The 15,352-nt window shown below is 32.6% G+C and overlaps 1 protein-coding gene across 1 annotated transcript in view; it reads left to right on the top strand.

Moving 5' to 3' along the window:
- The first annotated feature begins 1,295 nt into the window (after positions 1-1,295).
- Positions 1,296-15,352, top strand: part of LOC107294151 (aspartyl/asparaginyl beta-hydroxylase) — a 58,967-nt gene continuing 44,910 nt past the window's right edge. Inside the window, exons 1-6 of the mRNA XM_029285545.1 lie at positions 1,296-1,353; positions 5,436-5,510; positions 7,552-7,719; positions 9,278-9,331; positions 10,267-10,314; positions 13,277-13,321. Of these exons, the coding sequence (XP_029141378.1) occupies positions 1,296-1,353; positions 5,436-5,510; positions 7,552-7,719; positions 9,278-9,331; positions 10,267-10,314; positions 13,277-13,321 (448 nt within the window). The remainder of the gene's footprint in view (positions 1,354-5,435; positions 5,511-7,551; positions 7,720-9,277; positions 9,332-10,266; positions 10,315-13,276; positions 13,322-15,352) is intronic.

The following is a 15,352-nucleotide window of genomic DNA, read 5'->3' as shown; positions in this document are numbered from 1 at the left end:
AAATGGGATGCTGTGGGTTTTATATTTGTGAGTTGGTTGCCAGCACTGAATTGCTATCATGTTATGACAGGGATGCTACAATGGCTATAATTATGAGGACCAGTTGTAAGACTTCTTGTTCAGCACTGTTGTAATTTTGAACAATCACTGAATGTGTGGACATTAACCAAGGACTACTTGCAATAGTTTAAGATAAAATCTAGTAAAATCAGAATGTATTGGGAATTTGTTATATATTAATTTGTTATATACATGTTAACCTTGTGAACTCTCAGGCTTCCTCCTTCTGTTATATATTCAAGATGGACAGTATTTAATATTTATTTGTTATGTATATGTAGGAGTGTGGGTCTATACATATGTTGTATATAGTATGTTTAGATGTGTGTCATGTATGTGTTTCACTTTGAGAGCGGGCAACTAAATTTCATTTTTGAAGTGTGCCGTTGTGCCCACAATAAAAAAAATGACAATAAAGGTTATCTTATATTATCTTATATGGGAGCATATGAAAAAATTAGCTATTTTTCTTTCCTGTCTAACTATAGAAGTACAGTACATAATCATTCTTTTGTATTGTGTACATAGCTCTTTTTTGTCTGTATTACTTGCTACTGGGTATGCAGTATGAAAATAACTCATCATCTCCGATGCTCAAGAAACCTCAGGAATTATTCTGTTAAGTGAAGCAAAGGATTTCTTCTGTTCATTTCCAGCAGGTTGAGGTCTACTATAACATCCCTTAATCTATTGTACTTTGTTCATCAGTGAATAAGAAGGACAAAGCTGGAAAATGTTGGGAGTAACAAATTCAAGGTTGTACTGCAGGTTGATATTTGATCTCACAAAATCATGCACACATACAGACATAATTTTAAAGAGATTTCCATGACACAGTGGTCTTTTAATGTCTTCCATTGTATTCTAGCCCTCTATATTAGAAATAAGTTTGGGAATATGATATACAAAATGCTCAAAGAAGTTGAGAATAAAGAGTGAATGCACATAGAGAGCAATTCCTTTTAAATAGTTGCTATTAAAAGTTTTAAATGTATGTTTAAAATTTAAATTGAAGATGACCTGACTTTCTGGAGGTGGTAAGTATTTTCCACCAGGGTTGGTGTCCCCATCTTAATTAATTAATTAAATATCTACAACTCCCATCTCACTAAGTGACCCTGGGTGGTTAGCTAATAATGATGCCTAGTTGGATCAAAATCTTGACGCAGAGATTAAAGTTAACTTTATAACTAAACAATGCAGGACTTAAGGAAAGATCTGTCCCAGAACAGTCAATGCCAAGAAGTGCTGAAGAGGTTATCCAACCTGAAGAAAAGCCATATGTGAAAACAGGTAAGCCCTTAGTTTTATTTAATTATTTATTTATTAGCCTTTGGGCCATATCAAAGTGCAAAGTTCCAGAAACAAATTACTACAATTTGATAAAAGCAATTTAAAATGGAATTAGATAAAATACAATTTAAAATGAAATGGGAATAAAATAAAATGAAATTGGAATAAAATACAATAAGTTAAAATATAGATAAAATATGATGAAATTATATTTTGGTGTCATCCCTCAATCTACTCCAATCAGTCCCACATATGCAGGTCTCAACTGAGCCATTTTGCCTAAGTACTGTGCTGTGTTAAATGTTATTTTCAGATTCTGGCCAGACATAAGATAAGTTGTTTTGATATAGGGATCCCAATGGGTCATTCATTTGGTATATAGACCGAGGTACTGTCTCTCACCCTCTTATACAGGCAACAATCAAATAGGATGTGAACCAGGTCTTCTACCTCTGGCCCTCCACAAATGCAGAAGAAATTCATTGTAGGATATGGAATGGAATCTTCCATATCTAACCATTGTGTTGAGCTGTTCGAATCTCGCTCGCGTAAATATCTGCCTTAGATGTTTTGGCAGTTGTAACTTCAAATAGCTGTCTATTTGAAAAGTATGTTTGTATTTGCTCAGACATTTCAAGTTACCCACCTTACTAAGGATAGCTATGTCATTTTTTGTTTCTATATCCTTAATTATTTGGGCAGCTCTTTTTTTAAATCGTACTCCTGTTATGCAAGATTCAGTAAGGCCACAACTTCTTACAAAATTTGTTAATTTGGTGATCCAGGAGATTTGTGATTGTAATTTTATTTGCTCTAGTAGACATAACTTGGGGAGTCTATCAGTCTCCATTTCACTGACTTTATGCCACTAGTTATATGCTCTAATTTTAGATAATGCATGAATTGTATGAATTCCCAATTCAGCTCTAACTGCTGAAGAAGATGTTCTTAGATCTACACCCAAAATACATCTCAAATGCTGGGACTGTGTTTGTTCTAGGACTGTGGTTGAGTATAGACCCCAAACTTCTGCTCCATACAAGAGCATAGGGATAACCTTAGCTTTATATACTTTAATTAATGGGGCTAGGGACCCTGGGTAACTATGATTCTTTAGTTTAAGCAGTAAATTCAAATGAGCTTTTGCTCTAAGTGTATTCCATTGATGATGGCAGGCCCGAGATCCAGTCTTGGAAAAAGTTACACCTAAATATACAAAGGTGTTAATCTGTTCAATTGGTTCACTGCCATCTGTTGATGTTTTCCAAAAACCATGATTTTTTATTTAGATTTACTAATAGTTAGGGCGTTATCCTGGCAATAAGAGCTGAATCTTCTTAATAGCCTACGTAATCCTACTTGTGAATATGATAATAAAATCATATCATCAGCATACAGCAAGCTGTAACATGTATTTAGTATCATCGGCATATGTATCATAGGATCCTTCATTAACCCTGGCAAATCATTGATATATAAACTAAATAATAATGGGCCAGGATACACCCTTGCCTTACCCCTTTATTTGTGTGAATTCTGTTAGACCCCATTAACCCCACACCGTACCCTCAAACAGGTACTTATGTAAAGGGTTTTAATCAAAGCCAGTAGTCTAGGTTCTATTTTAAGAGCTGTCAGTTTACTCCATAGTACTTCTCTGTTTACCATATTAAATTCAGAGTTATAATACTGTGATGTGTTTTGAGGGATATACACATTTACCAGTATTAACTCGAACTTTTTAAAATTTCCATGTACTTAATATCTTTCAGCAATTTATATATCATCCTTGAATATATTCAAGATACTGATAAAATATTCATATACATTATTTTACAATTGAATGTACAAATTGTAAGCCCTTGACTATTTTCACATAATTTCTACTTAAGGACACATTATTTGAATATTGATTTCATTTATTTTAACTTACAATATATGTGACAATTATCCAAAATATTAAGTGCTACTGAACACATTACTTGAAGTGTGAAATAATTAACACATATCTATAAAATATAAATATATTTTATTAATATAATTCATAATACAAATAAAGATTTTTATTTTTTTTCATACCCATTCAGTTATTAAAACTCTAGGCATGTTGTAATAGGTTAAAATTATAAAAGCAACAATAGAAATCAAAATAATGAATAATTGAGTACGGTAATAATCTTTCCCAAAGCTGGATACTATTAAAACTTAGCTAAAGTTGAAAACCTAGTGAAATGCAATTCTCATTAAAAATAATCTTATAAAAACCATATGGGAAATAGTTTTAATGACCTTTAGGGGTAAAGAATTGCAAAGTTTATATCTTCATATGTGATCTATTTAGTTTTCTGTACATATGAATTTTTATAAATCTAACTTTTTGTGCATTTAATGTTACCATGCAAGAGCAGGAAATATACATGCAATTGAAAAAAAGAGATAATTCGAGCTTTATAGCAAATATTTGTAGATTTTTGGGGTATGGAAACTGAAATATTTTTAAGTATATCTCCACATTGTAGGATCCCCAAATTTGGAGGCATTTGTATGTTAAGTACATGCTGTAGAAACTTATACAAAGGACCACCATTGAGGAGACGGCCAATTTAAAATTTACTATTATACTGGGTATGTTTCAGATATATTACATGAAGAGAATGAAATTAAAAAGCCAGGTTGAATGTAGAAATTTTGACTAATTGATGAAATTGCAGAGATGAAAATGCTAGAATCATTTCCAAAAGTTGCAAATTGCATAGTAAGAATATACAACTGTGAAGGTTCTGGCTTGGATAATCACTCTTAGGCCTTGCTCACTGGTGAAACTAAAAGGCAAGCCACTTTCCAAAGCTTTTAATGTCCAGTCTGTAGATACTAGGAATGTCATTCTAGCAAACACTTGGACTAAAGCCATTTAGAGCTTTATAAAGCAACAGCTAAAGTGGGCTTTGAAATAAACTGGCAACCATTGTAAATCACAAGGAAGAGATATGACTGATTTTGCAGTTGTTGGAATTGCTAAATAATTTTCAAAAAATCTCTATGTAAAAATATAGTAATCTATATAACGTCACATAGCCATATTAGTATAATGTTCATGGGATGCAATAATTTGTTGGAAACATAAGTTCTATTTTTACCTTTGGCTCCATACTGATACATTATTTTAATCCTGGAGTCTGTTCACAGATCTTAAGGTTCCCTTAAAATCTTTGTCTTATCAAAGATAAGCTATAATTAAGCATTTTAATTGTAGGCTATGCTTGCTTATCCTCAGATATGTCAAGATACAACTTAGAAATATATTAAGATGAAAATTTCAATAGTACATTTTTACATTAGGTAACAAATTTCATCCTGAGCCCCATATATAGCAAAACTGCTTATACTATAAAATGGATAGATTGAGATAAGTTGCCTTATCCAATTTACTCACTTTTCTTCACCTGAAGTTTTTTATTATTATTTCTATTTAATATACACATTTGCAAAATATATGAATTGATAGCCAAATGCTTGAATGAATAAAAATGTATGTTACAATCTTAGATTAATAGTATTGAATACAAAATTAATTGTATCAGGAAAACAATAAAAAGAAAATATTTGTTGGATAACATTACATGTGATATTTTCAATTTTTTTTTTAAATGTAAGTGTTTTGCATTTTTTAAAAATTGAAAGTGATATCACATTTAATCTTGCTTCAACTTATTCTAGGCTCTGAAAAGAGTTGAAGCAGATGTAAATAGTTGTAGAAAAATCCAAACATCAAGTTGTGGGGCTGTTTTGAGCTCAGATATTTCATATGTGTCAGTTTTTAGTTTTCGCAGATCATTGAAAAAGCTTTAAGTATATTGCAAAAGTTGTAAGAAAACTTTAAAAATAGTAGAATAAACTGGAAAGGGAACACCTGAAATGCCAGTGTAAAATATAGGTTATATGTAGTTGAGAAAGACTGACAGTTACAAACTATTTTAAGGGTAAAACATATTATTTTTTTTCTCTAGGTATTTATTTTCTGTTATTTCAAGTTCTATTCATTCTTTTCAGTAATTGTTGATATATTTTCTAAACTTATGCAGAACACATACATGTTAAAACAGAACCCGAAGATGAAATTGAGACCATACTACATGAAGTTCTTGACTCACAATTTGGTATGAATGTACCCTAGATTCCTTTTTTTCAAATGTATGGATTTTTCCTTATTTTTTTTTAGAAAAAAATGTTTGCCACTACTTTAATTTATATAAGATAGTTTACAGCATACCTTACTGCTTATTCTTCTGTTGCTTTGACAATTATTTCTTTCTGAGGTGGAAAAATGTTGTACTAGCTGTTATCATACTCCACCTGTTTTTGCACAGCATATAGAATTTTACCATGATAAGAGTAAATGTTTATGGCATAGTCTATTCATACTTGGCATTAAACAAAGTAGACCACAACCTACTTTTTGATAATATAGAAAAAAGTGAGATAGAGTGCATTACTACCAAATAGGTACGTAACTGGCTGATAACTGCACTCAACAGGTAGTCCTCAATGAAATTAAATCTACATGGAAGGAAGCAAGCAGTGGTGCACCCCAAGGTTTTATCTTAGGCTCAGTACTCTTCAACATCTTCATAAATGATAGAATGGGAACTCTTCAAATTGGCAGATGACACCAAGCTAGGAGGAATAGCCAACACTTTAGAAGATAGGCTTAAGTTCCAGAAGGATCTTTACAGACTTGAACATTGGGTCTTATCCAACAAAATGTGTTCACTGGTGAGAAAAGTAAGGTTTTAAACTTAGACAAGAAAAAGGAAATGCACAGGAATAGAATAGTTGGTACCTACCTCAACAGCAGTAACTCTCAGAGAGGGATCTAGGAGTCCTAGTGGACAATCATTTAAGTATGAGCCAGCAATGTGTTGCAGCTGCCAAATACCCAGTGCAGTTCTAGGCTAGAGGGATAGAATCAAGATCACATGAAGTCTTAGTATTCTTTATTCAGCTTTGGTAATGCCACTCTTAGACTACTGTGTCCAGTTTTGTTCACCATGCTACAAAAAAGATGTTGAGTCTCTACAAAGAGTGCAGAGAAGAATAACAAAGATGATTGGGGGTTGGAGGCTAAACTGTACAATGAACAGTTTCAAGAACTGGGTATATCTAGCAGTCTTCCAATATTTAAGGGGGGGGGGCAGCCTATTCTTCAAAGCACCTGAGGGCAGGACAAGAAGCATGAACTGTTAGTACCAGTTTATAAAGCCTTGGTAAGACCACACTTGAGCTATTGCATCCAATTTTGGTCACCACAATATAAAAAAGATTTTGTGGCTCTAGAAAGAGTGCGGCAAAAGCAACAAAGATGATTAGGGGAGTGGAAGCTAAAACATATGAAGAATGGTTGAGGAATTGGGTATGTCTAGTTTAATGACAAGAAGGACTAGGAGGGACATGATAGCAATATTCCAATATCTAAGGAGCTGCCACAAAGAAGAGGAGATCAACTTTTTCAAAACAGAAAAGGCAGAACAAGAAGCTATGGATGGAAATTAAGAAGAGAATCAACATAGAACTAAGGTGAAATTCCCTGACAGCAAGAACAATTAATCAGTAGAGCGGCTTGCCTCCAGAAGTTGTGGGTGGTCCATCACTGGAGGTTTTTAAGAAGAGATAGCACAGCTATTTGTCTACATTGGTCATAGGAGGCCTGCCTGAGTAGGGATTATACTAGAAACCACCAAGATCCCTTCCAACTTCCCTTATTCTGTTATTATGTAATGGACTTACCCTATGTGAGTGAGTGAGTGAGTGAGTGAGTGAGTGAGTGAGTGAGTGAGTGAGTGAATGATTCACTAAGAAGCCTACATTACCCTTTTTTAATTTTAATTTTTAATACCCTTTAATTTTATAGCCAAGCACAGTTTAAAGAAAGATATATACAAACATGTACAGACTAATTTAAGGATTTGTGTGGAGAACAGACTACATTTAAGTCATATTTATCCTGAAATATTAGAAATATTGAAAATTATATTGAAATACTGAACATTATAAAGAGTTCACAAACTTAAGCACCACTGTTTATGCTTTTTTAAAAGGAAATGTGCAATTTCTATTACTCTTTTAAATGGATGTTTGATTTAATAAAATTAAGGCTATTTACTGAAATTCAAAGTTTCTTTTTTTTCCAATTTTTTTAAGAAAAAGGTGAAATAGATGAAGATCATGAAAATACAGATTTTCAGGAGGAAGAAGAAAAAGAAGACAATAATGAAGTATCTGTAGAACCCACAACAGAACAGAGCTATGATGAAGAAATAGAAGATAAAATACCTGAAATATCAGAGAAATCAAGTTCTACCCAAGAAGGTATCTCAGTTGTAAAGAAAAATAAATATATTTCTCAGATATTTATGTAGCATTTAATTTTCTGAACCAATTCAGGGAGGCATTGAGGGTTTTAATGTTTAATGTATATGTAGCTCAATGTTTGTTATAATCGTTCACTTAGCCTTTGTGATGCTGTCTATGCTATTGTCTTTTACTAATGTGTGTGTGTGTGTAAAATGTGTGTGTGTACATGTATCTATGTATGTATTAAGGCAACATATATATGCTTTTATATATCTTTTTCCAGACTTTTATTTATTTATATATATCCTTTTTACATACATACATATATGCATACATACATAATGTCATGTTCTGATAGATGAGACCAGTAAAAATGGAACTCAAAGGTTGCTAGGGACCAGCTGGGTTTGGGGGACACACCCAACCCTGAGCTCTCACCAGAGACTCCCAACTGGATAGTGATAGGGAGACCCTGATGGAGGAAGGCTCCCGGGCTGAGGGGGGCACCACCTGGGGTCTTCCCCTGCTTGCACCCTCCACTACTCACCTTTGTAGAGATGTTGGCAGGAAATGTGTCATTTTAAATAATGTTTCTACTTGTAAATAAATGGTATTTATTTAGGAGTGCCTTTGCTTGAATTCATTTTACGTTAAGATTCATGGGAGTATTCAATTGCAAGAAAAAAAAGATTGTAAGAAAACTTGCATAGTTCTGAGACTCATTCACAATCCTTGAATTCTAATACCAGTGTATCATATAGAATGAGCCTCTATGCTTGTAACTTGGTAGATTAATTTAATTTAGTAAACTTGAAATTTTGCAGAATTTTCTGTAATCTTTGTACATATTTAAAAAGAAACATTTTACTTTCAGAACCTGCAAGTAACTACCAACCTAGAGATCAAGAAGAATATGAAACTGATGGTATCTAATGTCTTTCATAATTTGATATAAGAGTTAGATATAAGATGGACTGCTATATAAATGTTATAGATGTATGGATGGGTGGGTGGGCGGACGGACGGACGGACGGACGGACGGACGGACAGACAGACAGACAGACAGACAGACAGACAGATAGATAGATAGATAGATAGATAGATAACTTTCTTGTGCCCAAAGTGACTAAGTACTGAATATGCAGGAACTGCAAATTATATTCAGCACTTTCAGTGAAATTTTTATATAGAGAAAAAGTGAATCTAAAGGACCAAGGACTCTTGAATCTAGTTTTGATAAGAGTTTCAACAATTCAATTACCACTTAAAATAAACTTACTTTATATTATTTTAAGTAAAATTGCTGATTGAGAACACTAGGAAAAGGCATACATGTTTCAGCTATCCATACAAAAATTGTCAGTGCTTGAATCTCACACATGGGAACTTGTTACTGTGAGCACTAGTCGAATATTTGTAGATTTTCTCTGGGTTGAATACAGATTTCTGTTACCTGATTTCTCTGATTTTTTTTTACTTTTGGCTTGAGATTTGTGGCAGCAATATTAAGCATCTCCTGCCTGGTGGTATATTAATGGCTTTTGTAATATAATATGGCATTCCTAATTTTCAGATTTAAACGACTATTCTCATGTGGAAGAAGGCACAAACGAGCCAGAAATCCCAGGTATGTCTGATTTATATTCATCTAAAGGCAATATATTTAATGATTTGTAAAAGTAAATGGTTAAAAGTACATAATAGATTGGTTAATAAAAAGTGTTTACTATCATTTAATTGTAAAACCTGCCTTTTCTATTTGAATGATCAAGAGTAATAAGTATCTTGCTTGTTTTTGGTCACACAAAATAATGTTGACAGAAAAGGGTTATATCTACTTCTTCTACCTAGAAACTGGGACTAAGATTTCTTTCTGAATTTAGAAGAAACTCCCTTCGTTTGCACGCACTGATTTCAGTCTTTAATTTGCTTAGTTCCATCTTAAGGGGGAGAATAAAAAATTACACACACACACACACACACACGCAAACTGTATATTTGGAAATAAATGTAAAAGAGAATTGTTCATGTTCCCAAGTATGTTCCTTGCTACTTGTCAGTAGTTTTAAGCCTGAAGAAGTGGAGTTAATTTTTCTTGACAGATTCATCTTTGGGGAAACCAAAAGTTACTTCATGATCTTATAAAACTGCGATTCATTTCTGACTTCTTTGAAGAATGTGACTGAGCAGGAAAGAAAGCCTATGCACTCAATCTTTTAAGCTACTCCTAGAGAGTCTTTTCATTTCCAGTTTTGTGAATCAAATAGAATTAGTAATGTGAAACTATGTATAAGTATGTGGAATGGTAACTAGCAGTTGGGGAGAAAATGGTCTTACATATTTAAACAAAAGACAATAGTAATTGCAGTCAATACTGTATCACACTTTCTAGATAGCAAGTACAACTGAGGAACACGTCTGTGAAAGAACAGTGGCTTTCAGCCATTTAGGAGTCAGTATGATACTTCAGGAGGTCATGATTTCCATTTTCTGCCCTAGCTACCCCTGAAAGGATATACTTTCCATGTTTTTTACAGATCTTAGTATTGTTTTCATTTACAGAATCTGGTCCAGAAAATACAGAACAGCCTGACCATGTAGAAGAAGTTGGTATGTTTTTTCATGGTTTTCTAATAGGATTTCAGTAGTGATTATTAGCATGGCATTGTTTTCCATCATTCATCTGTCATATAAAACAAATAATGCCGTATTTTAAGTCTCTTTCAGTGAGTGCTAGCTTACTTATGGGTTCCCAAAGTTTTGCCCTATTTGAATCTATATAAATTCTGTGGTTATGTGATGTTTAAATAGATTTTTCCAGCTGATTGGTATCGTCTGCTGATGGAGATCTGTTTTGTTTGCTGAACACATGAGACTGATGTAGAAAAACAATGATAGAGCACTGAGTGGGTATGAAAGAGCTGGCTCGTCAACTTTGCAAAACCTAATATGTCAGTGCAAATAAATTGCCATGCCAAACCAACTAGAAACAATATTGTGGCCAGAGGTATTGGTACCCTTCTACTTTTTCCCAAAGAATCCCAATGTGCTATGAAGTATGTTGAAACAGACACAAGGAAATGGCAGTTACCATTTTTATTGCAGATTCCATAGAGCAGACACTTTGCTTTTAATGCATGACTTAACATATTCTTGTAAACAATGTTTAATGATTAATTATTATTTTATATACTTTTATTTTTATTGTAATAATTATTAATATTATTGTAACTAAGACAAATGATATGTATTTAACATATGATCTACTTGGTCCATAATAACAGAAAATTTGAATTCATAGCAACTTCCCATGTTTAATATTAAGATGTGCAATCTTTTTTTAGAATTAGAGAGAGAAGACTTCACTGAACATTCTGGTACGAAGATTCTTATTTACTTACTGTGCATTAAATATTTACAGTATCTATATCTACTCTACTCAATGTTTGGATGTAAATTGGCCAAGAAATATATTTCATACTTTCCTCTGCAGTTTTCAGAAATAAGTATAAGTACTCTCTCATGTGTGATTTTACTTTCATAGAAGAAAAAAGGTTTTTTTTTTAAAAAAAGGTTTTCAATTACAAGAAAATTCAAATGCTATCAACATTTTAGTCAATGATAGGAAGTGTTATGTTGCTATAATTCTAATAATTGATTTACATTTTATTTATTTGTAAATTTATGGCATAGAACAATTTCACACTTCCCTTCTTTTTAATGAAAAGTAATATTTTTAGTACAAAGCTGTTACATTCCAAATTGTGGCCTTCTCAATCCATTTGTTTTCTAACTGCAGTCTGTATTTATGGGACGCAAAATATTTTCTTCATCTGTGAATTCTGTGTCTATACTTTGTTTTTAAATAGATAGTAATGGCACTGTTATTTCAGATTCAGAACATTTAACTGGACACTTATATAAACATAGGCAAAGTGAAAAAATAATACTATAATTAGAACAAGGAATTGTAGCTATTATGGAATTATTTATTGCTGAATTGCAGGTACCCTATTTAGCAACAGCTACAATGCTTACTTTCAACTCCTGCTAAAAAGCACAGGAAATTGTACATATTCTTACTTATTTAATATTCTAGGATGACTACATATGTGTGTTTTCTATATCCTCTATAGTATAGAAAATATAGGAAGCATCCATTAATTAAGGATTCTTATGCGGATGCATAAAGTGAAATAAAACACATACATTAAATAAAAAAATAAAATATATAAAAATCTGCTTTTGAGTACCGTACATTGGTAAGCAAGGACATACTGAATAATATCTCTTGAACAGTACTACCTTCCAGGTAGAAATATAATATTTTAAGGGAATCAGTGGAAGTAATAAAATACTTCAAACATCAGTAATACAATCAACTGAAAACTCTACTTATAAAGTTCTTCTAGCTATAGCTTCATACTTTTTTAAATACGTTTCTTTCAGAAATGTTTTTATTGTTAGCTATGTTTTTCTAAAACTTCCATTTTTTTGTTATAATAAATCTACAAAATCCGCTGATCATCCAGAACAAATACATGAACGTAAGTATAAATTGATCATTTTTATTTCTAAGGATTTTAGGGCAATACGTTATTAGAAAATATTTATTTTTAGCTTTCATTTTCTGATTACTCCCACCACATTTTAAAGCAAAGATTCACACAAGCAAAGTAGATAAAATTGATGCTAGTGAATATTATGTGTGGTCAAATACATTCTGATCCCTGATGAGCAAGATCCAAGTGATACCTGGTTTGCAGAGACATTTGCTTCAGAAGGATAAAAAATCTAGATAGGGTTGCAATCATTTGACTGAAATTCCTCTTCTTTTTATGTATGTCAAGTGTGACATGTTAAAAGAAAGGCCCTTGAATCCACAGTTACAGATGTCATCATGACACCATGATTAAGCATTGTGCATGTAATTATGATGCTCAGAACATATGGAATATATAGTTTGAGCAAGATGGCTTTTCCCTCATCTTTCCAAAGTCAAAGTTCTGGTCCCCAAAATTAAACACTGTTGTATAAAAAAAGTATTCTTTCTCTTACCAGAAGTAATTGATTTTTCAATGTGCTGAAATATTTGAGTGCTTCAAGTTTAGATAAATAGATGAAATGTTCTTTTTTTAAAGGATTGTTGAATAAACATTAAACTGAATAATCAACCTGACAGGCACTGGTTTTCCTACTGTTACTTGTTTAAACCAAACTGAGATGAAAATTACAGCCAAATTTAAATATATTTTATATATATTAGTAAAATATATTTACATATATTAATAAAAAGAAAAAGTATACTTTTGTATTGTATTCTGTTATTTATAGTGTTTTAAATACTGTAACCTGAGATGCGTAGTTTTATATCAAATAAAGAAGTAAATGCAAATGTTACCATTAAGAGTATGGAAAAAGCCTTATTCATCGCATTAGCCATTTTAGGTGGCAAGGACATGACTTTGTTTACCTCAGCAATAGTCTTAAAAAAAATAGTTCAAATATGTTTTATTGTGCCTTATGAGTTTTCCATAATAATTTATTAATAGAGATGTTATTGTTTCCTTAGGTAATGCAGATGTTCCAGATTCTGTTACTGAATCTATTCAACCAGGTATATATCCATGAATTATTTAAGATAAAAAATGGAAATGAAATTATTAATTATTGTAAATATTTTGTTAAGTTCATTTATATGCATTTTATACAAACAATTTTGGAATAAACAAATGCAGTATTGCAAGAAAGCTTCACTGTATAATTTGGAGCCAGTGGAGATAGTCCTTGATTTACAACCGTAATGGAGCCTGTCCATTGCACTCATCAATGGTGACAGTCATAAAGCAGATCATCATGTGTCTGACCCAGTTTTATTTATTTATTCAATTTCTGTAGCAACCCATCTCAGTCAATGATTCTGGCCAGCTTACAATTCAAAAAATATATTATAATTAAAACACTAAAAATATTTTAAAATATTTAAATACACATAGTAGCCAAGATATTTGGCCAGTTAGCAATACAGCCAGGAAATGGGGCCCTCAACACATTTACCACCCCAGGCAGGGGAACATAGCCCGGTTTTTACGGCCTTATGAAAGACTTAACAGGTTTCATTCTGATCATCTAGTGTTCCATAAAATGGGCCAGTGCAGAAAAACCCTGCAGTGACCTTTTTTTAATTTTTATTTTTTTACTTTTTTTGTGGCAATCGTTAAGCAACTCAGCATTGTCATTAAGTCATTGAGCAAATGCAAACCCATTGTTTGTTATGGACACTTTTGCCAAAAACAGGAAGTAAACTCTAGGTTTACTTGTGATCATGTAACTGCAGGATGCTGCAAACAGCTGTAAATGTGGACAGACAGTCAAGTACCTGAAAGGCGGTCATGTGACTGCAGGGGGCAGGTATGAGAGTGTTGCAACTGGGTTGTAAGTAACTTTTGGGGTTCCAGCATAACTTCAAATGGTCCCTAAGTGGCTGATTGTAAGTCAAGAACTGGCTATTGAGGTTTTTCACATTTCGACCAGTTTTACCAATTGTGGTAAGCATTTGGTAAAACTGCTTACCACAATTGGTAAAACAAGCATTGCAGTTATTTGGATCACATTTGTATATTCCTTGACATTTATTTCTGTTTTATATGTTTGAATGCATGCAAATAAGCATGGATTTTCCTATTTTTACGTGTGAAAATAGATTCGAAATAGATTTGGAGTTAATTCTTGTTTGAATGGGAAAGAGGGCATTATGAGTTGTCAGAAAAACAGTAAAAAACAGCAAATATATGCCTTTTGTGGCTCCTTGAATAAAATGGGAGACAGAAATTTCAGTGTTTACTGAAAGCAGATTAGAAATGAAATAGTGTTCTTTTTCTAACTATTTGGCAGGAGTACCTAAAAATCAGATTATTGCAAAGATTTAGCTCTGGGGACCCAAGCTTTGATATGAACAAGTAATCTTTGAATTACAACCATTTGTTTAGTGACCATTCAAGTTACAATAGCACTTTAAAAAGTGACTTATGACTGTTTTTCACATTTGAGTATTGTATCATCTCCATAGTCACCTGATCAAACTTTGAATATTTGGCAACTGGGCTGTGTGGTTGATGATTGAAATATCCTGGGGACATGTGATTACCTTTTGCGACCATCTGATAAGCAAAGTCAATGGGAAAGCTAGAGTTACTTAACAACTGTGTACTAACTTAACAATTCAGTAAATCACTTAACAATTGTGTCAAGAAAGGTCATAAAATGGGACAAAACTCATTTAACTATCTTCTTAGCAACAAAAACTTTGGGCTTAGTTATGGTTGTAAGTTGAGGACTACCTGTATAAGGAAGCAAAAGAAAAAAAAGAATAAAATTTGAGTGGATAGAAGTTCTGCAAAGAACATTAATCACTTTAACAGCAAGGGTTAAGTGGGTTTCATTTCATTTCATTTTCCATTGCCTAGCAGCAATTTTGGGAACACTTAAAATTCCCATTTCCACCTGAATTGAATCTGTTGAATGTTAAAGGTAATACTGTATGTGCTACTAGACCAGACACTATCTTGGTTGGGGTGTTATGGTTAGCAATTGTGCTCTATTTTGTAATTCATCTATATTTTTTATTTTGCTATAATCTATGTAATTT

The sequence above is a fragment of the Protobothrops mucrosquamatus genome, unplaced genomic scaffold (genome assembly GCF_001527695.2).
Source record: "Protobothrops mucrosquamatus isolate PMUCROS unplaced genomic scaffold, P.Mucros_1.0 scaffold1847, whole genome shotgun sequence".
Taxonomy (NCBI): domain Eukaryota; kingdom Metazoa; phylum Chordata; class Lepidosauria; order Squamata; family Viperidae; genus Protobothrops; species Protobothrops mucrosquamatus.
Note: the sequence above shows the minus strand (reverse complement) of the source record. Positions and strands in the feature narration are given on the sequence as shown.